Source organism: Nymphalis io, chromosome 21 (genome assembly GCF_905147045.1).
Source record: "Nymphalis io chromosome 21, ilAglIoxx1.1, whole genome shotgun sequence".
Classification (NCBI taxonomy): Eukaryota; Metazoa; Arthropoda; class Insecta; order Lepidoptera; family Nymphalidae; genus Nymphalis; species Nymphalis io.
In genome coordinates, this window is record NC_065908.1 from 3437549 (window position 1) to 3457572 (window position 20024).

Here is a 20024-nt window from a genome sequence, read left to right on the forward strand (position 1 = left end):
TGTTAAAATGACAGTCAAATAAAAACTTTTAATAATTTAAATTCTCAATTAATTCTACTCCTTCCAATTTACTATGTGTGCTCTCAGTGAGGTCACTATCAGCTCTATTCATCAAAGTCTATCAGTGTAATTGTCTAAATCGTGTTGAATTATTCGATATTCATTTTCACATTTGATCGCGTGATCGCAAACCTTTTTTACATTCTTAATTCATATACTTTCAATTGGATTAAAATCCGGATGATATGGTGGCAATTACAACACAGTGTGCACATGTTCAACAAGTACCGTGTCCACGGAATCAGAAAACTCTGTAAACCTCTCCTTGTAATAACCTTATTAATGGTAAAATATGTCTAAATTTAAAGTATTTAACCAAACGAAAGACGAGTTAGTAGGGTTAGTTTCTTTTTTTTTATAAAACAGGAAAGCGGACGAGCATATGGGCCACCTGATGATAAGTGGTCACCAACGCCCTTAGACATTGGCATTGTAAGAAATGTTAACCATCGCTTACATTACCAATGCGCCAGCAACCTTGGAAACTAAGATGCTATGTCCCTTGTGCCTGTAATTACACTGGCTCGCACAACCTTCAAACCGGAACACAACAATACGAAGTACTGCTGTTTTCCGGTAGAATATGGATGAATGGATGGATTTGTTAAATAATAAAAATAAAGGAATATTTTGCTTATTATTTATTTACCTTCTCTTACAGATGTCTTTCAACTACTTTTAGCTTCAAGAGTAAAAAGTAAAATTATTAAAAAAGCTATTTTTATAATTTTAAATCTAATATATATATCTAATATATATACTATATATATATTATTTCAAGTTACAAATCTGTAGTTTTGAAATGGTATACTAATAAAGATAAAGATGAAACTTATATTTTTCATCGCATTAAATGGGTTTAAAAAGATTACCATGTGTTGAAACGTCAGACTGAGAAAAACCATTGCAGTTTGAACGTCGGAGTAATGGTCGGAATATCTGTGAAGTTAGCGTTGAATGAAATAATGTAAGCGTTTTGTTTTTTCAACGTTAGTAATTTACAAAATAGAAATCCCTGGAAATATATATATATAAACTAAATATATATAAAAGTTTATATATTTTTTAGGTTAAAATATATTTTACTTTCTTGTTCTAAATACTTTTGTTAATAATTTATTAAATAAGATATCAATAATAAATTTCTCTATGGCTTATTTTGTTATAGACAACTTTCTAACAACTTGATTCTTGAGTTGAGTGAAATGAAATGAAAGTTCGCCTTCCGCCACATGTCCGCCATATCTACTACATTTTCTTTCTAATAGTGACATTCTTATTATTTTATGTTAGATAGGGGTGTTGTGTAGATATTTCGTGTTGTTTTAATTAATTTTTGTTTACCAATTATACGGTGAGTAAGAAGTGCTATAAATTTTTTAATTAATATAATTTTATTAGGAATTTATAACCGCGACATGCTTCACGTATTGTCAAAATGAAAATTTAGTTTTGTGCCTCACAATTATCGATATTACAGTTATTGGTCAATGGTTATATAGAACAATTAGTTGATACTTCGTATCCGCAGTGAAAAGTGTTGTTATTAAAAATCTAAGTGTACAAAAAATTTTTTGCAGAGCCCGGGTTACCGATCAAACGATGGAGTCGCCGAGGAAATTTAACGATTGCTATTTTTATTATTATTCCACGTGCACTAAGGTATACTCAATATGCTTTAATTAGTGTATATATTTCGATAAAAAAAAGAAAATAAAAATAGATCGAATGTATTTTACATAACAATTGTATATTATTTTGTTTATGTTTCGAAGGTTCTTCAATTGTGTAACAATCGAACAGTGAAAAAGTGGAACAGCTTTTAATCCGAAACAATTTAAAACATCTAATAGGACTATTCGAATTTGTTCTTATTGATTACATTGCTTTTAAAATAATGTCTATAGAGGATACTATAAAATATATGGCACTTGTTATAGGGGGATAATTGTGTATTTCGTCACGAGCCATCAGCCCTAGGCTGTGAAACAATGTGCACTGCTTGGCAACAAGGCAAATGTCTTGATAAAGGCTGTAAATTACGCCATATGGAACTTAGGGTAAGTAAATTACGAATATCATTGTTATGTATTACCCTTAATTTAAAAAATATCCTTATCATTAAACATTTTTCTTTTATTTAACAAAAAAACCAAATGTAAGGAAAAACTTAAAATAAAATATTCTCATATATATATATATATATATATATAAAGTGTTTTGTGATTTCTTCTAGAAAAATCGTAAGCAGATCCCCTGTTACTGGGAAAATCAGCCTGGAGGCTGTCGTAAGAAGCACTGTCCTTTTATGCATAAGAATCCTGATGCTCGCACTGATGGTATAGCACCCAGCCAACCAGCACCCATGATTAATGTATGTAAAGTTATATATCTGAATTTACTTAACTATAGCCTTTTATTATATATATTTTAATATATATATATATATATATTAAAATATATACAAATAAAAATTAAAAATAGTTTCTGTCGAAATTGTGACCGGGTGAAATGGTGGTAGGAATGCCAGCAGCGATATATCTTATTATAAGCTAAAATGTGCATTATACAAATATATATTTGTATTGGCTATGCCCACAGTTTCACCAGTGCCCATTTCATATACACAATGAATACATACTCATTAACTATAGCCTACTTCAAAAAAAGAAGCAGAAATGATAAACAGACCTTACATTGACATATTCCAAGCTATTTACTAATAGCTCTGCTATACTACAAACAGTTCTTGATAAATATATCTATATTCATAATAGAATAATATTTCACTTAGAAATTTCATTATACTTCCTAAGTTCTTTCTTTATTTCTTTGTGAATCCGTGATTATTCTAAATTATTTAAGATCTTCGACCACTGACTTACTCAGGCTTGTAATGTGAAGTGGTTGGCTTTCTAATTCATAGCGTTTTTGAATAACAGGCATTAACATTTCATACTTAACAATATGCTGTTATGTAATTGTATATGTGACAATGCTTCAACACACACAATATAGTTTGTTTTATTTAAATTGTATTGATTATGGGATACCACAATTCTACACATATGAGCTTAAAACTCATATTGTTTTTATATAATACATTCCAGGCTCAAGTCACTAGCAATGTGCCAGAGTCCTTAGTGGAGAGCGGGCCTATGAGTGCGAGTGTAGCGGCTGTCGCCGCAGTGCCCGCCCCTGCTCCTGCACCGGTACCCCTTCTTTGGCCACAGCAGAGACAACAAGGTCTGTATAACCAACTGTTTTTCATTGTATTCCTACTTTCTCCATAATGATAATATGTGTTATAATTCACATTCTATTATGATTTATTACTGTTTTATATGACAATTTATTACTGGTTTATAATACAATCAATCGTCGAACTTTCTGCTGAATAACACGTAAAACTTCCAGTGGTCCTTGATTCCGCGATATTGGGCGTGCTGCCGGGCACGAGCGAGCTGCTACCGCGACGCGTGGTGGCGGCGCACGCGCACGCGCACGCACACGCGCATGCGCATTCACATGCGCACTCGCATGCGCATGCACACGAGCCGCAGCCCAGTCCGTATGCGCCGCTGCCCGTCGACCCCCTCGTCGTCAACTTCGAGGAAGGTATGCGACTCTACTGAAACTACATGTACTAAGCCTCGCGCGGACGATTCGAGGGACGCTTCTCTGATCGATGATGATTCTTACTGTGTATATACTTTATACCCCTTTGCGTTATATCATATCATCTTAGGTTGTTTAATAAATTTATAATTCGAAATGTGAAATTTATAAAGTTAATTTTTAATCATATTACAATAAATAATGTATTGAGGGTGAGCTTGACACATTGATTGTATTGGAAAGACAAAAATAAGATTATATGTGATTACAATAGATATACAGTTAAATGAAATATATAAATTTTCAACAACAATATGGAGATACTTATATTTTGGATAGAAATTGTATGATTTAAATGAAAGAATAAGAAGCGTCTATTTAATTCTCGAGTCGTCTGACTGGGCTTATGGTCTCTGTTCACTGCGGACTATATTTAAAACCATTGAAGTGAGTTAACAGACATTATTGTGACACATGGGTTTAAAATTCAGTGAAGTTGAGATCAAACATGAAATGTGGGGTCTAGAGTTTTCATTCAAAACATGTTACACGAATGATTACGAGTAATGATATAGACAAAATGTCCAAAAATCATAATAGTAATGGAACTATGTAATGTTTGTTGAGAACTCCTATCCCACAGTGAGCGCATGTAGTATTAAGTATTTAAATTAATGAACGCTCACTTTTAAACTAACACTGTGCTTTAGAAAATGCTGAATTTGGCACTAAAATATAAATTCTGTCATTGAGTGTTGTTAAAATAATCAGTGGATATAATGACATGAAATATGAACAGGATGCAGTAAACGTAGCGTGTGCCAATGCAATTAAAAGAAACACTATTGTAACGAGTAGCTATTTTCAGCACTGTTCACACTTGTGATATTTTTGTTAGTAGAAAATTCAGTCACAAGTAATAAACTCTTAAAAAACACAAGTGTGAACATTGTCTTAGAAATATTATTTATTTTACTCACTAAGAATGTTCTATTTATCTTTTTCGTTTTAACGCAGACTGGAATATATACAAGACATTTAATGTGAATTTACTTTCTGAGTATGTAGATTTATTGAATTACCAGTCTGCTACTAAGAGCCTGATTATTATTATTATTATTGAAGGTAATTGGTTATTTTTCTCTTATATTATTGGTTAGTCAATTAAATAGTATTTATAGAGCTACAGCAGAATTCAGTTGATTAATATCGAGGTTTTAAGCTAGCTAGTGTTGACTGAATCGAAAATATTTATCGCAATGTTTGTGTTGCCTGAGGAGGTGGCCTTTTGTTTCATTTATACTTAGTGACATTTAAAGGATAAAGTTTAATCCTTTGAACTCTTTCTATGTCATGAGTCGTAGAGTCATATATTCTAGCTCTCTCCCGACTCAAAATATGAAATGTGAAGTCGGTATTTTTGTATGTGCAATAAATGATAGTGTACTTCTCTTTCATATCTTAGCTAATTATACTTCATTGATATCTGTGGCTTTTTTGTTTTGTAGATTTACGATATTAATTAAATTATATAACATTTTGGGGTTTCAAGACTTTCGAGTCTTGATGGACAGAAATGTCAATATGAAACCAAACTTTTTTAATAGATGTTGATATAATCCTTGTCTCTAATAGTAAAGTACATATAAATAGGTTTAACTAATATGTGAAAATACAAATAAAAATATATATACACGATTACTATAACTCATTATTGTAAGTGAAGAAAAAAAAACAAAAAAAAGCTTTATGCCTTTAAATTGTTTGTATGTTAGTATAGGATTTTTTAGAGGGGCTCTAGTATATACACACTGTGGGTATCCCTCGTATTACATTTCGCACCGTGAGTAGATAGTTATGAAAAAATTTAAAAAAAAAATGTTTAGACATGTCCCTGATCGTGCAGAACGGCTAATTGTTATAAATGTGACATTTGTTATAAATGAATAAGAAAATAATAAGCCTTTCTGCACGATCGATTATGTAAAATTATCGCGCTTAAGATTGTATTAACAATTTAGGAAAGTTATATAATATAATAAATAATCGAAAAACTGATAGCTTAGCGGTTCATGGAATTATCTGATAATGCTTCCAATTACCAATATGATAGTACTTTGGTATGTGTGGCGACAGTAACTTCTGATGATTCTTATAATAATTTCGCACTGATAGCAAAGTTCCTATAATAAAGAACTGCAATGAAACGGGACAGGATTATGAAATGTATTTGTTTAGGGTCCATGGTACGCCTAGTCATTATTATTTATGTATGGAATGATAAAATCCATATTTAATTTAAAAAAAAAACTGGTGGGGGATATAGATATAGATAAGCGTGATTTTTTTTCTACCTTAATTTATATAATCTAAATGTAATAAAGTTTTTAAATTCACTCATATGAAATATTATGTTCAGTAAAATTGTTAGTACAAAATATGGTTGCTTTATATGATGGCAACATTTTTTTTTTTAAAATATTGGTTTCGCTCGTACCTCTTAAGTGTTTATGTATATTACAGGTTTTATATAAGGTTAATTCTTGAATTATTTGAAAAATTATTTATCCTACTTAATTTTAAAGAAACATTATTATTTTCGTTATATTTTATATTAAAGAGTGAAGTAAAAATTATGATAAAGTTATATAAAAATATATATAACAAAGCTATTAAAATGCTTCGGGCTCAAGCTTTGATTGTAATCTGTGGATTATAAATTATATAGAGCATTGTCGAAAGATTATTTTGTATATTCCAATAAAGTATATATTTTTGTTTCACTCTTTAATAATAGATTATAACATTTAGTTTTATTACTTTATAATTATTTTTTTTTATTAACAAGTGTTATTTTAGTTGATACTTAATATTATTTTAAAGTACAGTCTTTGAATGTTTTAAATTCATTGAATGCAAATGATAACTAAGATCTTTGAATTTGTTTATAAAAGTCAAAAGACTTAGTCGTGCATTGAATTGAATTGATGTAGAATGTAGTTATGAGATGCACTTTTGATATATATGATATTTATTTTGTTTATATCCATTGAAATATAAAATGAGTGCCGTATAGATGTATTGAGAACATATGTGTCAGACGAGCGCTTAAAGTTTACAATATCACATTAATGGAATATCTTTTATTGGTTATACGGAAAGTTGTATTTGTTTTTATATAAAAGATCTTTCATTAGATAATGAATTGTTAATGAATTGATTGTGCTAGTACCGCAATATTCTTGTTTGCATACGGGGTTGTTATGTTAATCTTAGACTTATGGTTGTATAAGAATTTCAAGATATGTTTAATAGTAGAACTGAGTGTGTTTAAGGCGGTTCATTTAAGCTAATAACACTATCTGATATAGGAACCGGTATTGGAAAAGAATGTAGTTTGGCTTTGTTTTTAATGAAATTGTGTTAATTTATCAACAAGCAAATAAATTTCGTTTCATAATATGATTTTTGTAATTATTTTTGACCGCCCGCCCTCGGGTCGCTTTCAGATTTGACTTATACAAGGACACATCGCTAGTAATCGTGGTCGTATCAAAATTAATTACGAAAATCATTCGCGTTTAAAACAATTTACTAAGCGATTACTTGGTGTGTTCTTGCAGAGTCTGATAACGAAAGTGCCCCTTCCTCGACGCCTACTAAAACCGTCTCGTCGGACGACGCGCAGAAAATTGCGCGCACGAAATCGCAGGAGCTCCTGCTCTTGGAGAAAATTCAGGCGGAAGCCGCAGCCTTCTACAGCTACGATTCCCTCCCTCAAGCCGAGCCACCTGTAGAGCGGAAAATAGTCAGAACGAACCTAACCAGTAAATACGATAAGTTGTCTCTCGACGAGATATCAGGTAAGCAGCCGACGACAGAAAGGTCGAGCTCGTTAGATTTTAAAGTTCTATCCTTAGACGAAATCAAAGCGAGGAAAAAAGTCTCGGAAACAATTATACACCAAACACCCATAACTCTAAATTTAAGTAGGAAAAGAAAATTGTCTACCCACGAAACGATTACAACGTCTGGTGATAAAATTATCAAAGTTGTCAGAAGTAATTCAATTGTTTATAAGAAATTTGACAAGAATGCGCCAGTACAAACCTGCCAAACTAAAACGGGACCAAAACGAAACGAGGAAATTAATAATAGGAAGCGAACGTTGTCAGAACACAGTGACCTGTACGAGATTCAGAATGAACTTGTAGATAACTGTTACGAGTTTAAGAGAATTAAAATAGCTGAACAAATACCTAAACCTAGGTTAGTGAGAAATAGGAGCTCGACTAAATCGTTTAGTGAAAGTAGAGACGAAGAATATGATATTTCTTGTAAAAACGACTCCGATACGGAAGTACAATTTATTAGTGTAGAAGTAGGGCACTCTGATGTAGCAATAATGAATGATGATGACGTCATCGATCTAGAAACTACTAGAATAGCTGAACCCGTGGACATTGTGGATTTATGTGATGAACATGATGATAATGAAATTGCTGTATCCGATTTAGACTTAGATTTAGTCAAAAATGTCCCTGATGTTGTAGCGAGCTGTCAAAAATTTTTAAAGAGAAATGAAAGCACTGAGAATGATTTGCTCAATGATATCGATGCTATTTTGAATGAGAAATTATGATCAAGGTTGCTTTTTAGGTTGTAAATTCAATTATAGATAATGAAATCGAACCAATTGATGATACAACGAATGTAGAGTGCTAGTTGGTATTAAAAGTACAAAATAATTGAAAACAGTGTTTTCAAATTTACATGTAGTTTTTTGCATGTAGGATTTTGTACGTAATTAAGATATTTCTGAATATAAATATTCATTGATATGAGCTCAAAATAAGTGATTCATTCAATTATTAAAATAAGACCAAAACGTGTAGGCATACCTTTAGGTATGAATATTATATTATTGTTTCAGATGAAATTAGATTGAATTATTAATTCAATATATTACTTCAATATTGTATAATCTTGTGATGTTGATGTATTGTGTTCAATTGTTCATAGATAGAAATTATCTATAAAAATACATTTTCAAGTCACTTCGGTGTGAAATATTGAGAGCTTTAATTATATTAATTTTATACTAATACTAAAGTTGTTTTTTTTTTGTAAACACCTTCTATGTGATTATATTAAATATTTAACAGTTCAATCAATATTATTAATCTTACAAACTTAGTTTTATTATTGATTTTCTATGGCAGGTCACATCTGCATGTAAGTAAACAATATATACTGCCAACTGATGAAAAGTGAACAAATACAATTACTCATTATATTTTCGTTAATTTTAATTGCATGTATATAAAGCATTGAGTTTTTGGTGGTCTAATTAGAAAGTATTGTCCGACTTTTTAGCCCGTGTAGTCAATTTCAAGGACAAGCTAACACAGCCGAGACGTCAGACATTATTTTTACTTTTTGTCACAATCTGATGAAAAAGCAATTCGACGAGAGATATCAGGTGCAAGCCTAACTCTTCAAGAATGTAGGAGAACATTGTCAAATTTCTCTTTTCTGAATATTTTATGGCATTGAAACTCGAAACTTCCTGACCCGATATTTGAACGCGACATGCGTTCAAATTCCTATGAGTCTACCGACGAAAGACGGTAAAATAAATTTTATTGATAAATGAAGTGAACCATATTAATGAGTCCTGTGGATTATAAAAAAAGGTAGGTTGTGAAATAAAATAATAATAATGATTTGATCCAAAAATGTATTTTATGTTATAATTACAATCCAACCAATAAAATGCATTATCGACATCACACAGTTATTCACAATTTTATAATTCCTATACAGTTTACAACTAATATTAATAAATTCGAAACGAATACCCTAAATAATTGAAATTTAGCGTCTTTAATTTATTTGTTCTTAAGTATAGTGGACTTGCAATTACACGTATGTAGAAAAAATGGAATATTACGTCTAAGAAATCATCACAAATAACAGTCACACCTAAGAACATTATTTACAATTACATTTACTGGGAATTGGGAGGATTTTATAAATTAAATTATAACATGTATAATATGCACATCAATTCGCTAGAATAATACTATATAATAATATAGAGTTAACAACTCTTTACAATCATATAATTTTATTGTATAAAATGGTAAAAAAAAAACTTTTACACATATTTGTTGCCAGTGTTAAAAACAAGTTTTTTAATGTCAAATATATATTTTAGAGATGAAGTCTGGTAGTGTAGGGTCGCTACACGAATCATCATAATATTAATTTTGTTTTGAAAGATTTACAACAAATATACATATTGACTTATATCTAACTTATCTAAGACTACAAAAAATATTATATTATAAAATAAATGTAACACCTATACATATGTATTTTATTAAATTATTTCATTCAAAAATAAAATTCTAGTACAAAGAGATAAAAACGTTTGACATAAAAGTTAATATTAGCGCTTCCATACACATTATCAGACAAAGTAATTCAAAGGAATTTAAAATCTTGTAGATCGTTCCATTTAAATATACAACGAATAAGTTTATCTTTGATTTTTCTAACACAATTTTCTTTCGCGATAGAAACACATTCAGCCCAATAAACTTATATTTTATTTGAATGAAATAGTCTAATTTACAAAGTTACAAGTACATTTGAGCCTTCTTTTGTGCTCGCATTCTTGTTCGTGAATTTTGTAGATATGTTAATTCTTTATACTATTCCGTATAATAAAATATAAATAATATTCATACAATACTTAAGTCGGTTGTGCGAGATATTTCTTGTGCTTCATTGGTGACAATATTAAAATTGTTAATGGACTTCTAGGTTAAGGTTGTAGCTTAATTTGAAATTATTTAAATAAAATATATTTTTCAATTGTTTATAATGTTTATTCCATCCCAATGTCTCTTGGTTTTCATTTTATATTTTATGTAATTTATAATTTAGATAGTTAACGTCAAGTATTAATTAATTAATCAATAATCATTAGGTTTCTACTTTTGTTATAATATTAAACACTTGGGAACATATACCACTGTGTCTGTACCGTCAGAAAAATAAAGTTTTGGGTTTCAATTTTGTTTAAGGTGTATTTGATGTGCCTTGGGTATTATGTATAGTGCCTAGCTCCACCAGGGTCACTGGAGACGTGACCAGTACTGCTGAGAGTCCTGTCCCGGTACAGCTAATGGAACAGATACGCCTGCACCAAGTAGACCGCCTAATTCTAAAAGAAAATTGATAATCTTTGTTTAAAAAAATAATCAGGAATAAATTTAAAATATTTAATGATATATATAAGTTCACGTACCTGGAGGAGGCGATGATGGTTCATGATGATAGCTGTGGTTGACATACGGGTTTGGCTGTCGGTATGGTAACTCGTACCGAGGATAACCCAGGAAACCGCTTTTGCATAGATCGGACTCGCCACTCTCACAAACAGGTGTGTCTCCAACCATACCACTTGTGCTGTAGCCCATGGGAGTGAGGGGACTGGAAATAATAAGAAACAGGTTAAATGTTGATGTTGATTTGAAGGCATGAAATAAATAAAGTTGCACTTTATACTTTCACGATTATATTTTCTGTTTTATTTTATTTTATCAAGTTTGTGTCGCAATTATAACTTTAAAATGCTGGACGTTTTGAAAGAGTTGCATCTGCCGTGGTCACACGAGCTTTGATTTTATAGAATTTAATAAACTATTTCATTAACTAAAACAATATTTCAAGGATATTCAAAACAATAATTAATTTATTGGAAGTTTGTTTATAAGTGCTTAATTTGTGATTATAATTCATCTCGTGCTTTACGGTGAAGGAAAACATCGTGAGGAAACCTGCATGTGTCTGATTTCACTGAAGTTCTGCCACATGTGAATTCTACCAACCCGCATTGGAACAGCGTGGTGGAATAAGCTCCAAACCTTCTCCTCAAAAAGAGGAGAGGAGGCCTTTAGCCCAGCAGTGGGGCATTCACAGGCTGTTACGGTTACGGGTACGGTTATAAGTAGGAACAAATAAAACATTTCATAACATAACATTCGAATGTGATGCTGAAACTACCTGTAAGTGTCGACGTTGAGCGGCGACTGGTAAGGCGCATGCTGAGCGTGCTGCGCGTGCGGCGCGTGCGGGGCGGGCGGCGCGGGGAGCGCGGGCGCGGCGTGCGCGTGCGCGTGCGGGTGTGCGTGCGCGTGCGGGTGTGCCAGTGGCGCGTGGGCGGGCTGCGCGCTCGTGAAGCAGTCGGGGCTGCGACGTTGGCTGCGAATCTTCTCCTCGCGACGCCACTTCGCGCGTCGATTCGAGAACCACACCTTAAGGTCGGGTCAGGTTAACGCGGCGCGCGCGCTACGCGTTACGCTTACGTTCATGCTTTTTGACATTTTGTTTATGCCTTTTCTGGTCCAAAATGTTTACGTGCAATTTTTAAATTGTAATTTGTCTTATTGTAGATACATTTGAATGAAGATAATCTAAATATGCTTTTATAAATTTTAAGATATTTACTCACTTTAAATATTTTAAGATATTTAGTCTATATGTATATCCAAGTAAAATAAAATCACGATAAATAAATTCAGGAATCGGCAAGAACATCATTTGATGAAAAAAAATAACTTTTAGCTTACCTGTATCCTAGCTTCTGGAAGTCCTATCTTAGCCGCGAGCCGTTCTCTCGCGAACACATCTGGATAATGAGTTCGTTCAAATTCTGAAATCATAATCGAAATATAAATTGTAACTACATATATGATATGTCCGTTTGGAATTACCAATAATCTTATTAACCCTTTCAATTTCGCGTAAAGCTTGTGTTAAGAGTGGGAACGACAATAGCCTAAAAGTTCAGGATCGATCCTGTGACTTACATCGCTAGTCGGCCCACATACACCATTGCGCTATTGACGCTTAAATTTTCCTAAGGACAATTTCGGCCGCCGAGAGATAGACAACTGCGCAGGACACATTATAGTGCACAAATGTGTGCGCCAACAAAGGTGCACTCTCTATTACCTAACTGTTATAAACGAATGTGACGGCAATCCGACACGACGGAAAGAGTTCAGGTGCAGGACAAACGGCTTTACGAGGCACGGAAATCTACTCACTTCCAACTTCCAGACTCCGGGCTGCTACTGAGAATTTTCGAAAGAAAAACTCAATAACTTATTATTGGCCGACTTGGGATTTGAACCTTGGTCTGCGGCATTACGTCTAGCCACGAAACCATTGAGGCAGTCATTATCATGGTGGTTAAGGAAAATATCGTGAGGATACCTGCTGGAGCAGCGCTTCAAACCTTCTCCTTGATATTTGGTTAATTTAATGTAGGACGAGATTAGGTATAATATTCTACATACCTCTTTCAAGACTATCTATTTGCTCGTTGGTAAAGCTAGTGCGATTGCGCTGAAGCTTTCGTTTCAGACGCAGCCTGGCAGCGTCTTCATCAGCTCCACTGGAACCCGCGTTCGAATTGTCACCGGAGCCCGTCTCATCTGAGTGGAGACCTTCTAAGCCTTCTATTTGATCTTCCCCTGTGGATAATTTAATTATTATAATTTATTTTTAATTATTTTATTTAGGTAATTTTTTCTGTTAGAATTTAAACTATATGACGAAACATCAATGTTTCTGTACCGGTGATATTTTTAAGCGAATTTAAGTGAACTGGCAAGATACCGTTTACCTTTTTTTGATAAAACAGAATTTAAAGTCTTAGAGCTATAATATACTGTAATCAGGAGTAAAGATAAACAAATCTTAGATAAACATATACCATCGATCGGTTTGTTAATAGCTCTGCTATGTCATGCATCTTCATCATTTGAAGAGTTTGTGAAAGCAGTAAAGCGTCTCAAAAATTCAAAAAGCCCAGGAATGGACCAACTACCAGCTGAGGTCTATAAGTATAGTGGTAAACACATTGTTAGCAGGCTTTACCATCTTATCCTTAACGTGTGGGAAACTGAAGAGGTTCCACAAGAATGGAAGGATGCGATAATTTGTAAGCTATACAAAGGGAAGGGAGATGTTTCCGATTGTAGCTCTTACCGAGGTATATCGCTCCTCTCCAGTGCCGGCAAAATCCTTACTCACATCATAAACTCCCGTCTCAGTGAGTTGGCTGAACAGCATCTTCCCGAAAGCCAATGTGGCTTTCGTCCCAGTAGAGGAACTGTTGACACCATCTCAATTGTAAGGCAACTTCAGGAGAAAAGTCTCGAACACCAACAGCCCCTATTCATGTGCTTTGTTGATTTAGAGAAGGCATTTGATAGGGTACCACGCGAGGCTCTTTGGCTTGTTCTGCAAAAATTGGGGTTTCCGAAGAAATTCGTGAATTTGGTTCGCCAACTTCATGTTGGCATGAAAGCCCAGGTTCAGCACGAAAACGAATTGTCTGAGGATATTGTAATAACTAGCGGAGTAAAGCAAGGATGTGTCATGGCACCCACGTTTTTCGCCATATACTTTGCTGTGGTAATGAGAGACGCGCTGAAGAGGTGCAGAAACCAAATTCAACTTAATGTCAGGACAGAAAAGGGCGTGTTTGATATTTCAAGATTTCGGGCGAAGACTAAGATTCAAAAGATCTCTATATTGGAGATACTTTACGCTGATGACGTATGTCTCATGTCCGACAGCATGGAACATCTCCAAAACTATGTTGACGTACTCCACCAATCTTGTCAACGGTTTGGCCTGGTTATAAGTGCTACTAAGACACAAATCATCAAACAACCACCAAGATATTTCCAAGCGGATCCAACGGCACTAAATCTGGATGGGAAACCACTAGAGGAAGTCACTCACTTTAAATATCTTGGGAGCAACATTCGATCTGACAACACATTGGCTTCGGAAATCCCATCACGCATTGCCTACGCTGCCGCCAATTTCGGAAGACTTACTGATCGTGTGTGGAAATCCCATGACCTCAAATTAGAGACAAAGATTAGTGTCTATAAGGCACTAATTATCCCTGTTTTATTATATGGCTCAGAGACATGGTGTATCTACAAATCAGACATCAAAAAACTTGACACATATCACCTAAGGTGTCCACGTTCAATCTTACGTATCAAGTGGCAGGATCACGTCCCTAACTCAGAGGTCCTGCGTCGCTCTGGAATTTATGGCATGGAAGCTCTTCTGATGCAACGTCAACTCAGATGGTGTGGGCATATCCTACGCATGGACGATCGTCGTTTGCCTAAAGCTGTATTTTATTCGGAGTTAGCTAAAGGCAAACGGAAGCATGGTGGTCAGTATTTGCGATACAAGGACGTGTTTAAAAGACATCTAAAAGCTTGTGACATTGGCATAGAGTGTTGGGAGGAGCTCGCTTCCCAAAGGGCATCTTGGCGCTCTACCATCTACAAAAAGATCAAAACGTTTGAGGAAAACCGTCTTCACGCACTAGACGAAAAGCGCCAGTTAAGAAAAGAGAGACCTAAGCCATCCTACACATACACATACAACTCTGTGGGCCAATTGTATTGTAACACGTGTCGTAGGGTTTTTAAAAACAAATTTGGTCTAGCCAGCCATATTAGGGCTCATGCTAGAAATAACAATTAATTTTTAGGGTCGCCGTCATCGAAATCGATGAGGAGGACTATATATATATATATATATATATATATATATATATATATATATATATATATATATATATATATATGTCATGCACAAACTGTTATTGATTAATATACCCTTATATAAATTAATATAATAGTCGAGATGGCCTAGTGGTCAGAACGCGTGAATCTTAACCGATGATCGTGTGTTCAAACCCGGGCAAGCATCACTGAATTTTCATGTGCTTAATTTGTGTTTATAATTCATCTCGTGCTTGACGGTGAAAAAAAACACCGTGATGAAACCTGCATGTGTCTAATGTCATTGAAATTCTGCCACATGTGTATTCTACCAACCCACGTTGGAGCATCGTGGTGGAATAAGCTCCAAACCTTCTCCTCAAAAGGGAGGGGAGACCTTAGCCCAGCAGTGGGACATTAACAGGCTGTTACTGTTACGTAATTAAAAAAAAGCTTAGTTGCCATATAATAACGCCAATTTAAGTCACATTATCCATCGGTCATATTTATCACAAATATAAATATAATTATTAAATTTAACCTATTTAACATCCAAATAGATACAGGGATTAAGTTAATTTGATCACTGTTTAAAATTGTTACCATAATACAATCTAACCGTGTAGCTGCGGTTTATCTACTTTGTGTTTAAGAATCTGTAACAGCCCCCCCTCGAGAAACTTGGCGGCCGCGAAGTGAACAAGTAATAATTAATTTCCCAAACAATTCGATAACGCCGGATTTATTCGACTTAAGATTTTAATCAGAGGCCCGTCTTGTGATTTATTCGAATTCCCTTTAACACAATACGCATTTAAATTTATAGAAATTAGACTAAGATATTAGAATCTGAATATAATTCTGAACATTGCTTATTCTTTCCTATTTCAATACAAATATCTTCGCTTCAAGGTTTTATAACTAAATTATGCAATCGTCTATTTAATATGTAATATGATGGTTGAGAATGTTACATTGTTCTCATGTACTTAATAAGTATTAGATAGAAAGTAAAAATATGGCGTAGGTACCTTTAACTGTATTATTCCCAAAAACTTATGTACTTAACTATACCTTTTTGTACTTGTTTGTTAAAAAAATGTCATTGAAGGGGTCAATTAATGCAATTAAAGATAAATGTTGTACAGCGACTCTCTTCAAATCAAAATTTAACAAAATTCTTTCATAATGTACCACTTTCTTACGTCAACTTTCATTGGGAATGTATACACTTTTAGGTGGGTATTAAGTTTCATTGTTTGCAATTAATTAATTTGTTACGAGGGTTACGAGTTTTCTTCTAGTGCTAAAACAATAGAGTATATCAGGGTTGTATAATATAGGTACTTATTGTACATTGGTACAATTAAATATAAAAATATTCCAATTGGGTATATTCAATACGATTTTCGCAAGATTAAGCTCTAAATAAATCTAATAAATGATTTGCAGATTTGTACAAACTGGATGCCATCTAAAATCTGCCAATCTAGTCTGATGTTAACCCTTTTCTTGGAATATTTTTGCTGATAAAGTCTCATGGCACCAAACGAGTTAAATAGGAATAAAACCCTAAATCGGATCTAACAATACCCATAGATGCGGATGAGGTCTTTTCTGTTCACCGATTTGACTTGCATACATTTATGCATGATCTCAATTATAAGTTTAAAGACCAAGCGTGCGGACTGCACAGCATTAAGAAATTATAATGATATATCAAGATACATTCTTAGTACTCGTCTTGTTATTTTAAAACAATGACAGATATTTTACTTGATTAGACTTGAGAGGTAGTAGAGTTAAAGAGAAAAAAATGTAAGTTTTATATTTAGCGAGTAATACTGCGGCGAGTCCGCTTTCGTAATCCGCTGAGGAGTCGCGCCGTACCGCGCAGACAGGGGACGAGCACTGCAGCTGAATCGTCTTGATATAAAATTTACGTAATAATTTTTGACACATTTTTAATTTAAATATAAAAACTCTTTGGAATATTGTGTGTTTGTATTGTTTTTATTTTTAATAAAAACTATAACTAGCTTTGCGTATCAGTCGTATTTCAATATTTTTTGTGCACATGTATAGTATAGCGTTATTGTCAAAGACTATAAAACTGATAAAAAAATACAGCTGTTATTGATAGGTAGGTAGGTATTTAACACGAGGTGTTTTAATTTGTCAAAGCTTTATTTATTATTTTTTAGGACATAATTAATACTTATTTACTTTAATTTTTATACAATATTATAAAAAATTATCAAAAGAAGTTTTTACTCCGTTAAGTTCAATTGATGCATTTAATACTTCTCAACATTGATAATTATAACAGTGTATATTACATAAGTATATACATATGTACTTATAAATTGTTTACAATTTTATTATTACCATTATGTCTTTGGTTTTTTTTACGTACATAGCCTTTTGGGGTACCATCTAGTATAAGAGAACTAATCAAGCAATTGGGATGAAACCATAGACAATTTACTACTTTTTATCTATTTGACATATTCCTAACAAAAATATATAAATTCGCCTTTTCAACTTATCCTGTTGCGAATAACTTGTCCACACCTCGGTTAGTAGTTATTATAAATATATCTAGGTACTTAATTTAAAGTAAACTATCTAACAAATAAATTAAATTCAAGTGTCAAGAAGCGTCGCGCGAGGGTGCCGGGGCTTGGGGGGGCGGAGGCCGGGGGCACCGTAACGTGGGCGTTCATGCGGAAGGAGACGATAACGGCCCGGCCTACCACGTAACCCTGCCTACGATAGCATTATCGTTTAAAAATGTATGCCCAATAATGGAGTCGATTTGGTAACATTTTAATAAATCTGTACATGAAAAACAAAAATCTACAATGACAAATACAAACACAGTATTTAATAGGGTTTATAATGAAGTTAGTTTCGAAAAATGTTTAGACACTTAAGTAATTAGAAAATTAACAAATAGTCACTACGAAGTATAGAAATGTTTTTTTTTTTATCTGATAAACTATACTTATTTGATAAAAGCAATAATCCATCTGATATCTATGTAACAGTATTAATATTGAATATAAATAAATATAATTTATTTATAAATGTAATTTGAACTTTAGTTAGTAAAAAAAATAATTTAATGGAACATAAGACGCTTTTCTAACATTTGTAATAATAATGTTCAAGTAAAGTGAAATTTGAATAATTTTACAATATTTTTATTCCGTATGCGAGTTTTGTTCTTGTAGAGTAACTTTGGTAGCGCCGTTGGCTCGGACCGGAGCCGGAGTGTTTTCACAACGTTCGATTCACGAGCTTACTCTATCTTGAAGCACTATGACCTTTAGATAAGTAGTGTTTTTTTTTTTTAAATCCAACGTAAAAACTGGCTATGAAAATATATTTAAGAAATTAAATTGTACAGAATTATTTTTGATTTCGAAAAATGTATTGTTGCATAGAATAATATGAATAATTTATATTCATACATATTTATTATTATTAATAATATATATATATATATATATATATATAGGCTGAATGACTTTGTGCAAGCCGGTCTGCGAGGGTAAGTTCCATTCGCTCGTCTGTTTGTGTCATCTGTAATATGATGGTTGAGTGAGTCAGTGTAATTACAGGCAGGAGATTCAGCACCTTGGTTCAGTTGTCATGGCTGGCGACGCCGACGGACGGTATAAGTGAACTATATGCATAGCATCAGGTGACCCATTTGCGACTTTACGTACCTAACAGGTCTATTATTATTTATTTTTATTTCTGTAATTATAATACCGATCCTACCACTTAATTCTTTAATACCAAAATTGCAATGTTTTTTTGTTATCCGTTGCGACTGAACAATAGAACATGCATCTTGCAAATCAATTATTTGAATTTTAAACGATGTATGATGCCTACAGTACGAAATAAAAAATATATTTTTTTGTATATATATATATAACATAATTATATAAATACGTATTATATGTAAATATCGTAGGTATATTTGTTTTCAAACTTTTACGAAGAACACCATAAAAAAAGCATCATATCTTTTTGTAAAGAATTATTATTTTATTGACATAAAATGTTTCTTTTTTTAGTTATATTTAATAGTTATTATTTATGAGTACATATCTTTTTTTCTAATGTAACATGATGACATAGAGACAGTTCATTTCTTAATTATAATCCCACCTACATCTCATCACACGAATATGACACCTCGAAACAGTCATTTCAACATAGCCGTGTTATTATTTACACCGTCGCATCTACAATATAGAGGCGTCATTCCCCTGACATTAATACATCGGTGGCGAAATGTCATTCGGTGTATCAGAAGCCCATCTGTCAGGCGTCGCGGGAAAACATTAATGTTTCATGAAGGCAGTGTACGAGATCCGTATCAGATAATAGATGTGTCTCTATTTGACGGCACTCAAAATTAGTCGGGACGGGGTTGAACGGTACATTGGTACAAATTTAAAATATTTTTTTTTCTCACTGCCATTCTTAAATGTTATATAAATATTATCTGAAAAGAGGTTTTAATAATAAATGTTAAATGATGTAAGCTTTAAAGTATGAATGTTTTATGTAACATAAGTATCTTTAAATTCTGTTTAAAGGTATTAATTAATTATGGGCGTATTATGACATAAAATCCCAAATATAAGGGACATTATGGGATACATTTCTATCTTTATTTTTATTAATCTATTTCCCGCCATCGAAGAA

At 33.1% G+C, this 20024-nt stretch overlaps 3 protein-coding genes across 3 annotated transcripts in view; 2 read left to right on the forward strand and 1 right to left on the reverse strand.

Moving 5' to 3' along the window:
• LOC126776726 (protein mini spindles) overlaps positions 1–20024 on the forward strand; it is a 230730-nt gene that overhangs the window by 26890 nt on the left and 183816 nt on the right. The window lies entirely within an intron of this gene.
• Positions 1376–8750, forward strand: LOC126776850 (zinc finger CCCH domain-containing protein 11A-like). Its single transcript, XM_050499691.1, has 7 exons — positions 1376–1414; positions 1641–1722; positions 2001–2120; positions 2297–2434; positions 3171–3306; positions 3478–3678; positions 7302–8750. The coding sequence occupies exons 2-7, from the start codon at positions 1663–1665 to the stop codon at positions 8318–8320; spliced, it is 1674 nt and encodes a 557-aa protein (XP_050355648.1). The 5' UTR covers positions 1376–1414; positions 1641–1662; the 3' UTR covers positions 8321–8750.
• Positions 10766–20024, reverse strand: part of LOC126776820 (paired box protein Pax-6-like) — a 47262-nt gene continuing 38003 nt past the window's right edge. The window contains exons 5-9 of the mRNA XM_050499627.1: positions 13053–13229; positions 12321–12403; positions 11755–12005; positions 10997–11181; positions 10766–10912 (exon numbers count right to left, since the gene is read on the reverse strand). Of these exons, the coding sequence (XP_050355584.1) occupies positions 10824–10912; positions 10997–11181; positions 11755–12005; positions 12321–12403; positions 13053–13229 (785 nt within the window). The 3' untranslated portion in view covers positions 10766–10823. The remainder of the gene's footprint in view (positions 10913–10996; positions 11182–11754; positions 12006–12320; positions 12404–13052; positions 13230–20024) is intronic.